At 37.9% G+C, this 17,993-nt stretch overlaps 1 protein-coding gene across 1 annotated transcript in view; it reads left to right on the forward strand.

Annotated features, from left to right (window-relative positions):
* Positions 1 to 12,662: 12,662 nt before the first annotated feature.
* The window catches only part of PKHD1L1 (PKHD1 like 1), a 171,545-nt gene continuing 166,214 nt past the window's right edge, over positions 12,663 to 17,993 (forward strand). Inside the window, exons 1-2 of the mRNA XM_063709440.1 lie at positions 12,663 to 12,786; positions 14,680 to 14,769. Coding sequence (XP_063565510.1) covers positions 12,714 to 12,786; positions 14,680 to 14,769 — 163 coding nt within the window. The 5' untranslated portion in view covers positions 12,663 to 12,713. The remainder of the gene's footprint in view (positions 12,787 to 14,679; positions 14,770 to 17,993) is intronic.

A 17,993-nucleotide genomic window follows, 5' to 3' on the forward strand; every position in this document is an offset into this window, starting at 1 on the left:
ACATTATATCCTCTAGGTCCATTCATGTTTCCACAAATGACATGATTTCCCTCGTTTCTCAGGCTGAATAATTCTAGTGTGGAGGAGAGTGGGTAGATTAATGTGGAGGTGTGTATTAAATTTTCTTTATTCATTTATCCATCGAAGGACACTTAGGGTAATTCCATATCTTGGTTACAATGAATGATGCTTTAATCGACAGGAGGTGCAGACACATATTGAAGATCCTGGTTGAGTGCAGTGGCTCATGCCTGTAATCCTAGCACTTTGGGAGGCCAAGGTGGGCAGAACGCATGAGCCCAGGAGTTCCAGACCAGCCTAGGCAATATGACAAAATCCCATCTCTACAAGAAATTCAAAAACTAGCTGGGCGTGGTGGCACACTGCTATAGTCCCAACTACTTGGGAGGCTGAGGTGGGAGGATTGCTTGAGCTCATGAGGTCAAGGCTGCAGTGAGCCATGATTGCACCACTACACTCAAGCATGGGGACAGATGAGACCTTGTCTCAAAAAGAAAATTCTGATTTCAATTCCTTTGGATATACACCCAGAAGTGGAATTGCTGGATTATATGATAGTTCTATTTTTTAACATTTTGAAAAAATCTTCATACAGTTTTTCATCATGGCTGTACTAATTTACACACAAACCAACAATGTATCACGGTTCCCTTTTCTCCACATTCTTGCCAACACTTATCTTTTGACTGTTTGATAATAGTCATTCTAAAAGTTGTGGGGTGAAATGGTGATTTTGATTTGCATATCCCTGATGGTGATGTTTAGCACCTCATCATACAGCTTTTAGCCACTGCTATGTCTTCTTCTTTAGAGAAATATTTATTGGTCCTTTGTCTGTTTTTTTAATTGGGTTGGTTTATTGTTGTTTGTTTTTTGCTATTGAGTTGTAGGAGTTCCTGATATTGTGGATATTAACCTCTTATCAAATATATGGTTTGAAAACATATTCTTTCATTCTATAATTGCCATTACACTCGGGATTGCTTTCTTTGCTGCAAGAAAGCTTTTAAATTTGATGTAATCTCACTTGTTTATTTTTGCCTGTATTTTGGCATCATATCCAAAACATCATTGCCAAGACCAATGTCAAGGAGCTTTTTCCCTGTTTTCTTCTAGTTTTACTGTTTCATGTCTTTGAGTGTTTAATCAACTTTTGAGTTGATTTCCTGGTACTTAAGATATATGGATTAAACAGTTTTTTATTTTTTCATGTGCGCATCTAGTTTGCCTAGCATAATTTATTGAAAAGACTGTTATTTCCCATTTTATATTCTTGGCATTTTTTTCAAAAATTTGTTGACTGTACATGCATGGGTTTATTTTGGGCTCTCTATTCTGTTCAATTGGCTCACGTCTTTTTATGCCAGCATGACACTTTTTTTCTTTTTCTTTTTTTTTTTTTTTTTTTGAGACAGGATCTCCCTCTGCCACCCAGGCTGGAGTGCAGTGGCATGATCATGGTTTACTGCAGTCTCAACATCTCAGGCTCAAGTGATCCCCCCACCTCAGCCTCACAAGTAGCTGGGACTGCAAGTAGCATGTGGCACTACACCTGGCTAATTTACAAAAAAACCTTTTTTTGTGGAGTTGTGGTCTCAGGTCTCCATATGTTGCTCAGGCTGATCTCAAACTCCTGGGCTCAAGTGATCCTTCCACCTCAGCCTCCCAAAGTATGATGCTTTTTTGATTACTGTATTTGTTATAGCTTTATAAAATTATTTGAAACCAGGAAATGTGATGACTTCTGCTTTGTTCTTTTTGTTCAAGGTTGCTTTGGCTTTTCAGGTCTTCTGTGGTATCTTTTGAATTTAAGGCTTGCTTTTTCTCTTTCTGTGAAAAATATTATTGAAATTTTAATGGGATTGCGTGGAATATGTATATTCCTTTGAGTAGTATGGACAGTTTAACAGAATTAGGTAGTCTAAGCCATGAACATGGTTTGAAAAGAAATAATGGTCACAACCTCAAATGAACACTTTTTTCCTGCCCAAGAACTCCAGTACATTTTCCTAGGGTATAGACTTTCCTACTCACCAAAATACCTGTTTCCCACTTCTCTCCAGCACTAATAACACTGCCTCATGCTTATCAAGGCAACAGCAGCAATCTGACAAGAACCTGGCATGATCCCATCACCAAATTTACCAGTCTTCCTGAATCTGGACCCATACATTTAACCTTGCCTCCACTTGTCCCCTGGATTCCAGCACCTCTTTTCTTCTCAATGATCTCTCTCTTACAGTTGTCCCTCCCTCTCTTCCATTAGAATTTTACCCCTCTGCTACATCAGCCATAGCAGCATAGTCACTTGGCCTGGTAACTACAATCTTTTATAAAAACCATGTCTTGATCACGTATCTCCCTCTAGGAACAGCCCCATTCCTCTGCTCCCATTATAAGCAAAAGTTTTTAATTGGATTGTCTCTACTCCTTCACCTCCCACTCAACTCACTCAATTTGGCCTCATGGAAATCACCATTCCATGGAATCTATGTCTAGGTCAAGAGAGATTATCACCCTCTTCAACCTCCCAAAAGCATTGATAACAAGTGATGATTCTACATCCTCAGATGCGTTCTTCTCTTAATTTCTGTACTGCAATAGTGTTCTGCTTCCCCTCTCACCCATGGCTGCTGTCTGTCAGTCTTATTTACTAACGTGTCTTCTGCTAGACCTCTAACTGTTGGAGTTTTCCAAATCCTAATATTATGACCCACTTTCTTTTGTATCTTTACCCTCTGCCTAAATCAGTTGTTCCTAACCTTTTCTGAGTCCCTTTGGAAGTCAAGTGAAGACTATAAACTCTTTCTCAGAATATTATGTTTAAATACACATAATAAAATTTGTAGAATTATACAGGAAACAAATTATATTAAAATTATAGTTATCAAATATTTCAAAATAAATGCATGATATTCATCTTTATTAACACAAAAATAAGACAATATATTTTAAATATGAGTAACTTTAAAATTGTACCTTATTTTAAAAAAATCAGGGTAAAGTTGTTTCTTAACTTGGATAAGAACATTACACTGTAGGGTTGTGATTGACAGGACAACATGCCTGTTACTGTTATGCAGGATATGTTGTCAATTTCAAATTTTGTTTTAATGTTTATAAGTATTGAAACTCTTGATTAGTTAAGATTGTGTGTGTGTGTGTGTGTGTGTATGTTTGTAGCAAAAAGGATATCTTACTTCATTTGGGCTGCTATAACAAAATAGCATAGACTGGGTGGTTTATAAACAACAGAAATGTATTACTTACAAACAGGAAGTTGTTTGTTATAGTTCTGAAGGCTGGGAAATTGGTGATCAAGGTGCCAGCGATTTAGTGTCTGATGAATGCCATCTTCTGGTTCATAGAAAGAATCTTTTCACTGCATCCTCACATGGCAGAAGGCGTGAATGAGGTCCTTTGGGCCTATTTCATAAGGACACTAATCCCATTCATGAGGGCTTTCCATGACCCAATCACCTTTCAAGGGCCCCCACCTCCTAACAACATAACTTTGGTATACCATCACTTTCAATACACAAATTTTGGGAGGATACAAACATTTAGATCATAGCATTAAATTAAAGTTTTTTAAGCTTATTTTACAAGGCCAAGATAAGCTTGCCTCAAAAGATATCAGAATCCTCAAAGGTTTTTTGAGTTATATCCTACCTATAATGTTTTTGAGCCTAAGATCAAAGATTATAGACTAGGACAATGCTTTCAATACAGTTTATATCAGAAAGGAAAGGATTCTGGATTCATAGTTCAACTTTAATACAATTAAGATAGAAGTAACTTCCAAAAGGGTACTAAACAGTTTCCAGATATTTATAGATATCTCTTTCAAAGAAATTGATAGTTAGCTAAGGGTAAAACATTTCAAAGTTTGGCAAAGATGTCCGTTTCTATTTTGATATTCCAAATCAGCTACATATTCTGGAAAGATTATAATATTATTTAAAGTAGAAAGCCTAATGAACTTGAAAATTTTAGCCCATCCATGTGGCTAAAAATAATTGCCAGGTAAGCCAACCCATGCATCAATAGTTTTTTTCGAAGTATTCTGAATGCAGAATTTCTTTTCTTTAAGAAACATTAAGTAGTTGCCCTTAACTTAAACAAGCTCTTAAATCATACCCCTCACTCCCAAAATAAATTCATATATTTATGGTCAAATGATTTTCAAGAAAAATGCCAAGAACAAATGATGAGAAAGGACAGTGCCTTCCAAAAATAAGGCTGGGAAAACTGAATATCTACATGCAGGAGAATGCAATTAGGCCCTCATCTCATACCATAAACAAAAATCGACTAAAACAAAGATATAAATGTAAGACCTGACACCATAAAACCACTAGAAAAAAAAATATTGGGGAAAAGCTTGATGACATTGGTGTGGGCAATACTTCTTTTTGGATATAATTCTAAAAGCACAGGCAACAGAAAAAAAAAAAAGACAAATGGGCTAACATCAAACAAAAAAGCTTCTTCACAGCAAAGGAAACATCAACAGAGTGAAGAGACTATCTATTAAATTGAAGAATATATTTGCAAACTGTATATCTGATAAGGGGTTAATATCCAAAATATATATGAAACTCTTATAACTCAACAGTAAGAAAACAAACAACCAGATTAAAAATAACCAAGGACTTAAATGGACATTTCCCCAAAGAAGACAAACAAATGGCCAACAGGTATACAGCAAGGTGTTCAACATTAAGCCAGTATAGGAAAGAATCTCGGTCCTGGCAGATAAGAGACATAGTAACCCAGATCTCCTCACCCCCACTGCATAGGCCTCAAATGTCTGGGCATTTCCTTGCCATACCTTCTTGCCTCCCTTAACAAGCTGACCAAAGTCAGGGAGTAGAAAGCTGCCTCTTCCTAACTTAGCTGACCTGGCTGAATCCCTAACCATAAAAAGAAGAAACTGACCATTTATATCTTTGAGTGATGTCTTCCAAGGCTACTGAAGTGAGACTCTGGCATTCCCAATAATAAACAGACCAGATCCAGCCAGCCGAAGACAAGATGAATGAATTCCAGCACTGATCTTTCATGAAGTTTTCCTCATTGTAATACTGCAAATCACATCCAGGGGTGGGGATTTAGCATGCTAATGACACATACGACACATGAAGAAATATGTTATCAAACTGCGCAGGTGCTAAAAGTTTCTTGCCTCTATATGCCTACACATAGCTCCTTTTCTCACCTTAGCTCCCTTAAAATGACAAGAGCCAAGCCCTTTGGGGAGCTGGCACTGAGATCCATTTTCTGTACCTTTCTGCTTGCTTTGTGTGACCTGGAAGCCTATTAAAACCTTGCCTAGACAGAGCAAGACTCCGTCTCAAAAAAAAAAAAAAACAAAAACAAACAAACAAAAAAACCTTGCCTAAGAAAAATTTCTGTTTGGCCTGGTGTTCATTTCTATTTACTTGAGAATCAAGAATTCAGAGTCTGAGCTGCAGTAAAAACATCACTAATCATCAGGGAAATGCAAATAAAACCACAATGACATATTACCTCACACTTGTGAGAATAGCTATAATAAAAAAGACAAAAGATAACAACTGTTAACAAGAATCTGGAGTAAAAGGAATCCTGGTGCACTGTTGGTAGCAATGTAATTCAGTACAGCCATTAAGGAAAATGGTATGGAAGTTCCTCAAAAAATTAAAAATGGAACTATCATATGATCCAGCAATCCTACTTCTGGGTATGCATTCAAAGGAATTGAAATAAGGATTTGTTAAGATACATCTGAACTCCCATGTGCATTTCAGAATTATTCACAATAGCCAAGATATGGAATTAATGTAAGTATATATCAGCAAATGAATGAAGAAAATATGGTATGTATACACAAGGGAATACTATTCAGCCATTAAAAGTAGTAAAAAACTGTGATTTGCAACAACAGGGATGAACCTGGAGGACATTATGTTAAGTGAAATAAGCCAGGCACAGAAAGACAAATACTGCATAATCTCACTTATATGTGGAATGCAAAAAGGTCGAACTCATAGAAACAGAGAGTTGAACGTTGGTTACCAAAAGTTGGAGGTGAGGGGCTTTGGGAGATGTTGGTCAATCGATACAACATTTCAGTTAGACCAGAGGAATAGTTTCAAGGGATCTATTGTACAACATGGTGACTACAGTTCAAAACAACATATTGTGTGCTTGGAAATTGATAAGAAAGAAGATTTCAAGTGTTCTCACCACACACACACACACACACACACACACACACACACACACACACACAGATAAACAAGTAATAAATAAATAACTCCTGCTCCCTTGGAAATCAGTGAACTTTTATTTGATAAAATGTACTTTATATTTTGGTTGCCCTATTTCTTGATCATTTTTAAAACATGCAACAATTCAGAGGGTACTTTAAATAATGTCGATGACTTCTATGATTGGTGACAAAGCTTCTCTCAGGATTGTAAAAACAGCATGTATTCCTATTGCATGTCTGTGTAAAAAACAACAAGTAATGACAGCATGAGGTGATTTCATTGTCACTAAGGTAACAATACCAGATACATTGAAAAGCATTGTTGGAACCAATTAAGTAAAGAGTGTATAATGCTTTAATTTTTCCAATCAATGTTTTACTTGGAAAAAGAATATAAAACAAAGCAGAACAATAAAACAATTTTTTACCTTTCCCAAAATGTCACCAGCCTGGTTAGTTTCCAAAAGAGACTCACAAAATCAGAATTTTGCCAGGTGCAATACTGAAGGGCAATGGTGAGAACATCAATCCTTTGATGGCTCATTTTAATGTTAAGATATTTCAATAATTCTACAACGTATCAACATACTGGACAAAAGCACCTCTTCTAGATTTCTCCTCTATTCCAGTGCAAAAACCAGCTTGAGCATCTCCAGTGCACATGGCTGAACTGAAGTCTCTCCAACTTTATAGGATCTTAAGTAAAAGAATTTTGCTGGCCGGGCGCAGTGGCTCAAGCTTGTAATCCCAGCACTTTGGGAGGCCGAGGGGGGCGGATCACGAGGTCAGGAGATGGAGACCATCCTGGCTAACACGGTGAAACCCCGTCTCTACTAAAAATACAAAAAAAAAAAAAAAAAGAAAGAAAAGAAATAAAGAAAAAATTAGCCGGGCTTGGTGGCAGGCGCCTGTAGTCCCAGCTACTCGGGAGGCTGAGGCAGGAAAATGGCGTGAACCCGGGAGGCGGAGCTTGCAGTGAGCCGAGATCACGCCACTGCACTCCAGCCTGGGCGAAAGAGAAAGACTCCGTCTCAAAAAAAAAAGAATTTTGCTAAATGGAGAACTCATGTTTTCAAAGTGTCCTAGCTTTTACACCTTGAGATTTTTCTTGCATAACAAAAATCTACTATTGGCAAGACATTTTATAAATAAAGACACGGTGGCCTTGGTGTCCCACCACATTTATGCAAGCGAAGCTATAATCCAGTCTTCATCATCATCCTTCTCTTCAATATAAACTGAAATAGGTTCTGTAAAAAATATAAGAAATAATGATAAAATAAAACATTTGATTCAAGTGATATTTTGAAACTCTATATTACACGGCTTAAGGCTTTTAAGCAATTTGATAAATGTCATAGAAACAAGTAATTTGGCTGTCAATTAAGTAAATTATAGGATATTCAAGAAATTTGTAAGACAAGTGAAATAAGACAAGTATTTTTTTTCAATTTGTTCATTTTTTAGCGCTTTTTATTACTTTAAACCTCAGGTAGGCACAAGGTTTCAGCAGGAGTTCAGAAGCCATGCCCTTCTAGGAGTGTGAATAGTTTCGAGCGCAGAATTTCACGGCGTTTTGTGTCTATGCCTTACTACAAGTAATCATTCTCATTTCCGATATTCACAGTTTTCACACAGTTATTTTTAAAATACACACTATATTCATGAAGGAGTAATCACAAATACCCATTTTACAACACACCAGATACAAAAAAGGAATTTAAAGGAAATAAATAAGTAAATGAAAGAAACATTGACACTCACAGAAGGTACCAAACTTTGTAAAACCTTTGTTACGGCACAACATGTTAGCAATAATGAATGACTTTAACACACTTGAGTAATTGTCTCAACAGTCAAATATGTTTGACATTACCTGGGCTATGTAACTCCATGAAAATTTGCCAATGGAGAGTTAATGATTTTTATTTGAACCATCCCATATTTGCACCCTTAAGCAATTAGAAACCTTTCATTTCCTTCCAGGCATTAAGCAACAAGGTTACATTGTTTGTTGTCTTCCTTGCTTTAGTATTTTCCGTCTAGCATTTATTAGTTTTGAACATGCTATGTATTTCACTAATTTCTGTATTTATTGTCTATCTCCACCAAGAATGTAAGCTCCACAAGGACAGGGATTTTTCTTAATCGCTGCCATTTTCTTAATGCCTACAATACTGAATATATGTTAAAGGCAAACTATTGTTTTCCAAGTACCTCATTTTGTTCACCATCTTTCACTAATAGGTCTGGTTTTGAAATTAGGCCCGAGTTGAGTGATACATTCACAATTAAATTCCTTATTCCCTCTAGTTCTGCAAGAATTTCTATCAATCCCTTATTATTTTCTTATTGCTTTTAAGTCAAGGGACCAATAAGTTTAAAAACAGTCTCTTTTTTCACCATATGGGCCAGTAGAACAGGCTACATAATTTGTGAGGTCTCATGCAGAATGAAAAGGGGAAGTCCCTTGCTCAAAAAATATTAAGGATCTCAAGATGACAGCAGAGTATTAAACCGAGTATGGGCCCTATGAGATTGCACACAGGTCACACTCACCATCCTGGCCCTTTAGGCAGGGTTTTGTTAGAGCTAGATTTTTGAAAACCTGCAAAAGAAACACGGGCTTTAATGATCAGGATTCTACTTTCATGTTTTCTCGTGTCCATGATGAATCTGTGTTGCAAAGGTTTGAAGATTGTAAAAATGAACACAATTTAAATCATAAATTACATCAACTACATAGCTGCTTTTTCTGGATCCAAGTTGACCTTTTGGTTATATGAATTTCCATCTAGTTACAATTATTTATTGGGACATTATCCCATCCAATTATTTTAATAATTCAAGACCAAAATTCTCACTGGTGTGATCTTTTTTAGGACATTTATTTATCATATAAATAAGCACTACTTAAAGGGAAATATCAGTTAAAGATGCTCATTCATTCCACAAAAATTTATTAAAAATTTATATATGCAAATTACGGGACTTTTTTTTTTTAGGCATTATAAGACAAGAAAGAAGGCTAATTTACCAGAAATCAACTTTCCTGAAGCTAATTGGTCCAATGATCATTTTGCTGAATGACTAATGTGCTAAATTTGCCAACTTAGATGATTGTAGTTTAATAGAAGTATTTACTAGCTTTAATATGATTGTTTAATGTGAGTGACTAATGGTGATACATACAGAAAAAAATTATATATATGTATAATATTGAATACATATGTACGTATATAATATGTATACCTAATACATACTTTATATATATTTTACTTATTCTAAGAAGACTAAGTGTGAAAGAAAGTGAAGCTATCTGAAAGAAACTAGTATAATAAACCATGCAATTAGTATGTGTTAAGTAGAAAAATAAAATAGGACACAATAGAAGTAACCAAATTATATTTTGGATGTTGCATGCCATTTGCTGGTTGATATACTATCTAAAAATTTGGTGAAAAAAATCTTTTAAAAGTTTGGCAAAACAGAAGTCAACATAAAAAATTTGAAGCACTTTATTGATACACTCAATACTTAAGAAAGTTTTCCTCTTTGTTATAAATTATATGAATTCTATCTACAGGAAAGTCTGCCTAATTTAATGGTTTCTCATTAAAAATTACAACTTCAGTATATAATATGGTAAGGATTCCCAACCCCCAGGCCGTGGACTGTTACCGTGGCAAAGTATATACTGTTACATACTTTACCTTTATAGGCACAATTTTCAGTAGCTGATGACATGGAGAGGGATTCCAAAAATTTATGAGATGAATATAACTAGACAGCAAAATTATTTACTTTTCTTTTTCAGTTCTTTTTTTCTTTCTTTCTTTTTTGGACACAAAGTCAGTCTCTGTCTCCCAAGCTGAAGTGCAGTGGCACCATCATGGCTCAGTGCAGCCTCGACCTCTGGGACTCAAGTGATCTGCTCACCTCAGCCTCTTGAGTTTCTGGGACTACAGGAATGCACCACCATGCATGACTAATTTTTAAAAATTATTTACTCTTTTTATTTTTTATAGAGATGGGGGTCTCGCCTTGTTGCCCAGGCTGAAAATTATTTTCTTAACCCCACTAGACAGATATAAACTCCTCAAGAATAAGGGCCTAACTTCACTTACTTTAGGATTCTTTCTTCTATTTCTTCTCTCTTCTTTCCCAACTAGAGTTGTCAGATTTAGTAAATAAAAATATGGAAAGCTGAGTTAAATTTGGATTTCAGATAAACTGAACAATTTTTAGCATATGTATGTTCTAAATCTTGCTTGGACATACTTAAAACTGGAAAAAATAATTTGTTGCTTATTTTAATTTCAAATTTACCTGGGTGGCCTGTATTTTATCTGTCAACCTTACTCCCAACCTCTACCTTTCCTCCATCCCCCAGCAAGTACTTAGAACAGACCCTGGAACACAGATGGCCTTATATAATAGATGAATGAGTAGGTGGACAGTGACCTTGAACAAGGAGTTTACTAAAACAGGCAACTCTTTCAAGAAGTTTAATAACAAGTAAACTAGAGAGTTTGCCTCAATTAAGAAGAAAAGAAAGGATTTTTGGTTTGTGTTTAGTTTTTTAGTAATGAATACTGTATATCTTTGTAGGAAAAGAGGAGAATGGGGAGAGCGAAGTAATTAGAAGTGAGATAACAGGGATGTTGTTAGAATAATAATCAGTAAGATGGGAAGAGAAGAGTTTTCACAAAGAGTTCAAAGAGGAGATTGACCATGTCATGGAAGAAAAATACTTTTTCCCGAAAGAGAGGAACAAAAGGAAAGGAAGGAGGGAAGGAAGGAAGGAAGGGAGGGAACAAAATAAAGAGAATTTAAAATTTTCTACTTATAAAAATTTTTAAACTAATAAAAAAGTGCAAAGGATCATACCTACACTTAAATTCAAACATTGTTTAAAATTTGCCAGATTTTTTTTCAGCAAAACCATTTTGAAGTAAATTCCAGACATAAAGACACTACAACCCCAAATACCTCATCATGCAATTCCATCACTTGAAAACACTCTTTGGCTAAAGTATGATACCACTATTATACCTAATGAAATGAACGCTTCTATAATATCTTTCAATACTTGTTACTTAATCCATACTCACTTTCCCTAATTTGTTCTGCAAACGTCCTTCATAGCTTTATTATTATTATTATTATTTTTAGAAACCAGGATCCAATAGAAGCTTATGCATTGCTATTTGGGTAATAATCTTTTAATATCTTTTAAAAACACATAACATTTTAAAATGTAGAAACTGCAAACTAGGTAGGTGGATCTTCTCATCTTTTTTTGTTGTTTGTTTTTGAGACGGAGTCTCACTATGTCGCCCAGGTTGGAGTGCAGGGGTGTGATCTCAGCTCACTGCAACCTCCGCCTCTCGGCTTCAAGCAATTCTCCTGCCTCAGCATCCCAAGTAGCTGGGATTACAAGGCATGCGCCACCCCACCAGGCTAACTTTTGTATTTTTAGTAGAGATGGTGTTTCACCATGTCAGCCAGTCTGGTCTCGAACTCTTGACCTCAAGCGATCCGCCCACCTCGGCCTCCCAAAGTGGTGGAATTACAGGCTTGAGCCGCTGTGCCCAGCCCCTTCTCACCTTTTAAAGAGTAGGGAGAGGTGGGCAATCAAGAGATCCTGAGGTTAAGATATTAAGAACAGTGAGAGGATTTGGAATTAGCCCCTGCGGAGCATTCAGTGGTGCATAATAAACTGCCTTCTCCAGGGAGGTCAGAGACACTTGCGTTTCATTCATCTGCTATCTGGCATCCCAGAAACAGGTCAGCAGTGCTGGACCTCCCTCCATGCCAACAGTAAGCCTTCGCCCTAAGTCTACTGATTGTCAATTAAAGAGATAGCACATATGAATGTGAAGGGGTAAACACGCGTGGGTTTTGTGTATTAGGTGGACTTATAGGCCCACCTGGGGAGGATTAATGACCAAGGCAGACAGGCAGATGAAAGTACGCGGAGAAAGAAAGAAAAGAGAAAAGAAAAGAAAAGAAAAAAACAAAAAGAAAATAGAGAAGGAGATCTAGGGAGACCTCAATGACCATTGATTCCTTTCGCCAAAAGGAGTAAGGCCCTTCCACCTATGGGGACAGCCTTGGGAAGGCAGCACCCGGGTTTGAGTGTGGAGGTTTGATTATCACGGACTGGCTCGGGGCCGGCTTGGTTCTCCCGCGAAGGTTCCAGGGTGTGTGTGTGTGTGTGTGTGTGTGTGTGTGTGTGTGTCCGCGCGCGCATGCAAATCCCAGAGGAGCAGCCCGACAGCAGGGGCGGGGCAGGCCACGGGAGGGCGGCCCAGTTCCCCAGCTCTCCCGGGACGAAGCGGGAGCGCCAGCGAGTCGCAGTCCCAGGAGCCGAGCTCCAGCACTAGAGCCAGCTGCGAGCGGAGGGCACCAGCTCCGCGGAACTGGCTTTTCAATGGGACACCTGTGGCTCTTGGGTATTTGGGGCCTCTGGGGGCTGCTCCTGTGTGCCGCGGATCCCAGCACAGGTAACCCTTTGGGCACGCTAGGCAGGCAAGCAGGAGAGGCCCGCGTAGACACTACCCCTGCTCCCGCGGTCCTGGGAGAGGCAGGACCACCTGGCACCTGGCTGAGGCTGTGGGTGCGGTTGCATGACGATCCTGGGGACCAGGGGAGCTGGATAGCAGGCCTAGCAAACAGAGACAGACGCAGAGAGAGAGAAACAGAGACAAGGACACAGAGAAAGAGATTGCGAGAGATTGCCTTTTAACTCATCAATGCTGCTACTTGAATGATGAAATCTCCCACCGGCACCCACAAAGTGATACAAGTAGACTGAAATTTGGCGGGGGAGTGGGGACTGGGAAGAGGCAACCTGAGTCCCTTTTCCTCCATTCTTCTTGGGTCTTTTTCCTCACAAAAGAAAGGGCAACAACGCCCAGTAGGACGGGGATGGGACTTCGTGGCAGGTGTCAGTCATTTCCAGGGGCAGCTGCCCTGTGTTTTCAAAGTAATACCCAGAAGAGGGCTGGGAAGAGACTGATAAGATAAGAAATTGGAGTTGTCTGTGGAGATAACAGGAGGATGAACCTGAGATAGGCGAGGAGCAGCACTGTCTGGAGATAGGATCCAGCTTCCCCGCTGGAGTTTCCTACTCTTGGGCTGCCCTGAGATATGAATGTGTGGGAATAAGAACACCTTGGAGCTCTTGGCAAAGACAGACCCGAGGTACAGAGGCACTGGGTCTGGGGCCTTGGACCTGGTCTCCTTTATGTTGGAGAGCTTTTGCTACTATAGGTGAAGTCCACTCTAAACCTTTTTAAGACAGAACTGAACAAGCCAATCATAATTCCCTTAGCCTTTTTATATACATCCATTTTGAGAAATTAATAATTTCTGTGGCCTTTCTTTGTATCATCCCTTAAATTTTTCTACCTACTGTGAAAATTTCTTTTAGGATTCCAGCAATTACTAGATCTGTACAGTGTAAGCAGAAAATAAACACCTCTATCCACTGTGTAGCTTTGAGTTGTTTTAAAGAATTATTTGCAATACTCCAAAGAAGCAGCTCACACAATCCTGTTTGCCTGGGCAGTTCCCTCTATCTAGAACTATCTTTATCTTTCTGACAACTGGTCCAGTCTAATTCATATTTGTCCTTAAAAATGTGGAAGGGGCATGTCTTCTTTATAGAAGCCAGTGTGACACAAGCAGCGTGGGTGAAATGCTCCTTGAGGCACCCATGGCCTCTATGCTCTCCTCTGTCTCTTGGTACTGTCTAACCTAAGCCTTTGGAAAGTTAGGACTGTTACACATTTATGTATCTCCAGGAAGCTAACACAGTTTGTTGAATAAATTAGTGACCTTTATATTAAGAACTCACTATCATCAGGAGGCTAGAAGAATCTCAGAAATTATCTTTCCTGAAGCCACACTCCCTCACAGAAAATAATTTCTTCTTAAAACCAACATTTCTCTTTGTACCTGGTCTAGTCTTTCAAACTACCTAGCATTGCATTTCTTCTGTGCTCTTATAATGACTTATTTCTTCTTGGTGTCTGCTGTTAGGTGAGCTGTTAAGCGTAGTTATAGATCTGCAGTTAGCAGAGCACTACATGAAATTAAGGATTTAATACGTGTTTTATAATATGATAGGTAAGTGAGGAAAATGATCACGTGTTATTTTTGCTCTTGGTAGCACCTAAGATAGTGCTTTGCACAAAGCCAGTGGGTATTAACTAAGTTAATGACTCTGTCAAGTCATTGGCAGAGCCAAAAATAAAACCTGGGTGAATTTTACTTTCAATCCTGTAAACTTCATAATGTTTTCCTTGCAACCTTGTGATATGTGTTACAAATTTTGATGACTGAAATGAAGAACTTGGTGATTTTTACCTCTACTGTATTTTAATATTTTTCAGATGGCTCTCAAATAATCCCCAAAGTCACAGAAATAATACCTAAATATGGCAGCATAAATGGAGCAACAAGGCTGACTATAAGAGGGGAAGGTATCGTTGCTTTTTTTTGCCAAGGTTGAGGTATTTTCAAGCCTATTTCATATTTAGAGCTTTATGGACAAACAAACAAACAAACACCACTGGAGTTGTTTCTTCACTTAGCCAGAATAGTAAAACTCTGTCCTCTTTGATAGCTAGTGAAATCCCCAAGAGTCTTTATCAGCCTGATCATCTGAATTCTTATTATACTGACTTGCTTAACATCAAGATCTGGATTAATGACTGAACTAAAAGGAATGCAATTAACCCAACTCAGCAATTATTTGCTTTATTCTTCATGAGTCTAATAACATTTAATTTATTTTAAGATCAAATAAAACATTTTGTGGGTGTTGGGTAGAACGTTGATAAGAAAGTATAATAGAGAAATAATATGTTAATGAAAGAGGAAAGGCAATAGAAAACAAAACTTTAGATTGCTTCTCCTGCCACCCAACCTCAGGCTTCATAAATGCATGAGTACCGTACATGGTTCCCCTTCTCCTTGCCTGGTCTTAGGATGAAACGTAGAAAGCAATCAGTAAATATATTTAATGCACAGCTTTTCCTAGGTTTAAATAGAAATATGTGTTTCTTTCAGCCATAAGACCTTTGCAATATAAGTGATACCAGTATTCAGATACTTAGGAATTTTTGAACAATAAGAAACATTTAAAAATATTAGCAAAATCTATTATTTGGTCTTTAAGAAATGAAAAGTTTTCATAGCTAACAAAGATATTTAATTATTTTGTTACATAATGTAATGTCTTTTAATGTTTCTAATATTTCTGCAGAATTCAATCTCTCAATGATATGCTTAAAATGGTTTATGCTTCTACATTATAAACAATAGATTTTGGATTAAAGTGTTATTTTTTAGAGTTAAGACCCATGAACAATATAATTGTTAAAGATTATTTTATATTATTCATATATCTTTAACCATATGTTTCTTATATTGTAAATTGCTGATAAGATGGTATGCTTGAAAGTTACTGGGTTTTAAACAGAAATTTAAATGCCACGAGAGAAATGCTCAGATTAAGAAGGAAGAAGGGCTAGGCGCGGTGGCTCAAGCCCGTAATTCCAGCACTTTGGGAGCCCGAGACCGGTGGATCACGAGGTCAGGAGATGGAGAAAATTGTGGCCAACATGGTGAAACCCCGTCTCTACTAAAAATGCAAAAATTAGCTGGGCATGGTGGCGCGCTCATGTAGTCTCAGCTACCCAGGAGCCTGAGGCAGGAGAATCGCTTGAACCCAGGAGGCAGAGGTTGCAGTGAGCCGAGATCGCGCCACTGCACTCCAGCCTGGCGACAGAGCGAGTCTCCATCTCAAAGAAGAAGAAGAAGAAAAAAAGAAAACACCCAGCCATTTTCTTCTGTTTCCAGACCTGAACATTTTCTGATCTAGGAACTATGGCTTCAGTTTAAGCACATAGACCCAGATCATCCCTAGTTTGAAATAAAAAAACTAAAACATTCTATTCTTTGGAAAGGTATCCTTTTAAATCTAGCTAAAATGTGCTCTTTTCTCTTGTGTGGACGTTCTGAGGCAATTAGCCTGAGGACTCTTAATTATAAAGCCCAGAGTGTCATTTGGTAAATTTCTACTTTTCTCATCCGTCCCAGTTTCTGAATGTGTTTGGCATTGCAGATACTTAACAATTCCCGATTTCTCTTACAGTCCCTTGCCTTAACTACATTTTATAGATGACTAAAAACGTGTTTTCATATATCTTTCTCAGAGGCTGAGTCTAAATACTGCCTTATAGAGGCAGAGAATAGAATAGCGGTCATTGAGAACTGGGAAAAGAGGAAGTGGAGGAGGGGTATTGGTCAAAGGGTGCAAAATTTCAGTTATGCAAAATGAATAAATCCTAGAGATCTACTGTACATCATAGAGCATATAGTTAACAAGACTGCATTGTATACCTAAATGTTTGCTAAGAGGGAAAATCTTGTTACATAATCTTATCAAAAAATTTTTTTAATAAATAGAGCAGGAGGAAACTTGGAAGCAAGGGGTCTGTTTATGACCTTTCCTGTGGTTATGATTTTTCTTTTTTTTTTGAGACGGAGTTTCACTCTTGTCGTCCGGGCTGGAGTGCAGTGGCATGATCTTGGTTCACCACAACATCCGCCTCCCAAGTTCAAGCAATTGTCCTGCCTCAGCCTCCCAAGTAGCTGGAATTACAGGTGCCTGCCACCACGTCTGGCTAATTTTTTGTATTTTTAGTAGAGACGGGGTTTCACTATGTTGGCCAGGCTGGTCTTGAACTCCTGACTTCGTGATCTGCCCACCTCAGCCTCCCAAAGTGCTGGGATTACAGGCATGAGCCACTGCACCCTGCCGTGGTTATGGTTTTATGGGTATATACTTATATCCAAGCTCATAAAGTTGTATATATTAAATATATATAGCTTTTATATGTCAATCATAGCTCAATAAAGTGGTTTAAAATAAATTAATAAATGCTATTTTAATGTAGGCTTTTGGGTGCCCATAATATATACAGAATGATATCTACAAAATGATAATGAATTTGCAAAACACACCAGAGCTTCTATAGCTACATGAATGAACTTAAAGTTAATTTGGAGAGACTATATTCATGTAAATCACCAGGGTGTCTCTGATAGATTCTCTGTTTTTAGAATTGCATGCAGTACTTATTTATCGGTTACACAAGAACAATTTCTAAATGGAATTGTAAATTCTAGATGACTACCTAACTATTGGCTTCATATTACTTTTTAAAATGTTTCATTTTTGTAAAAGTCATAATAAAACAGTAAAATATTATAGAAATACTTGACTTAGAAAGTGAGTTCTCTGAAATTCTACCCAGTAGAAAGATCTACTGTTAACATTTTCATGTATCCAAATGACTTTTGGCTATTTCCAAACATAGTATAGTATTGACTTGTAAACATTTGCCACAACATTACTTTGTTTAAAAGGCTGTGGTTGGGCTGGGCACGTTGGTCCATGCCTGTAATCCCAGTGCTTTGGGAAGCTAAGGCAGAAGGATCACCTGAGGCCAGGAGTTTGAGACTAGCCTGGGCAACCAGCCTGGGCAACATAGCAAGACCCTGTCTCTACAAATGAACATTTAAAACATTAGTCCAGCATGATGGCCTGCATGCCTGTAGTCCTAGCTACTTGGGAGGCTAAGGTGAGAGGATTCCTTGAGGCCAGGAGTTTAAGGCTGCAATGAGCTATGATTGTACC

Source organism: Gorilla gorilla, chromosome 7 (assembly GCF_029281585.2).
Source record: "Gorilla gorilla gorilla isolate KB3781 chromosome 7, NHGRI_mGorGor1-v2.1_pri, whole genome shotgun sequence".
Classification (NCBI taxonomy): domain Eukaryota; kingdom Metazoa; phylum Chordata; class Mammalia; order Primates; family Hominidae; genus Gorilla; species Gorilla gorilla.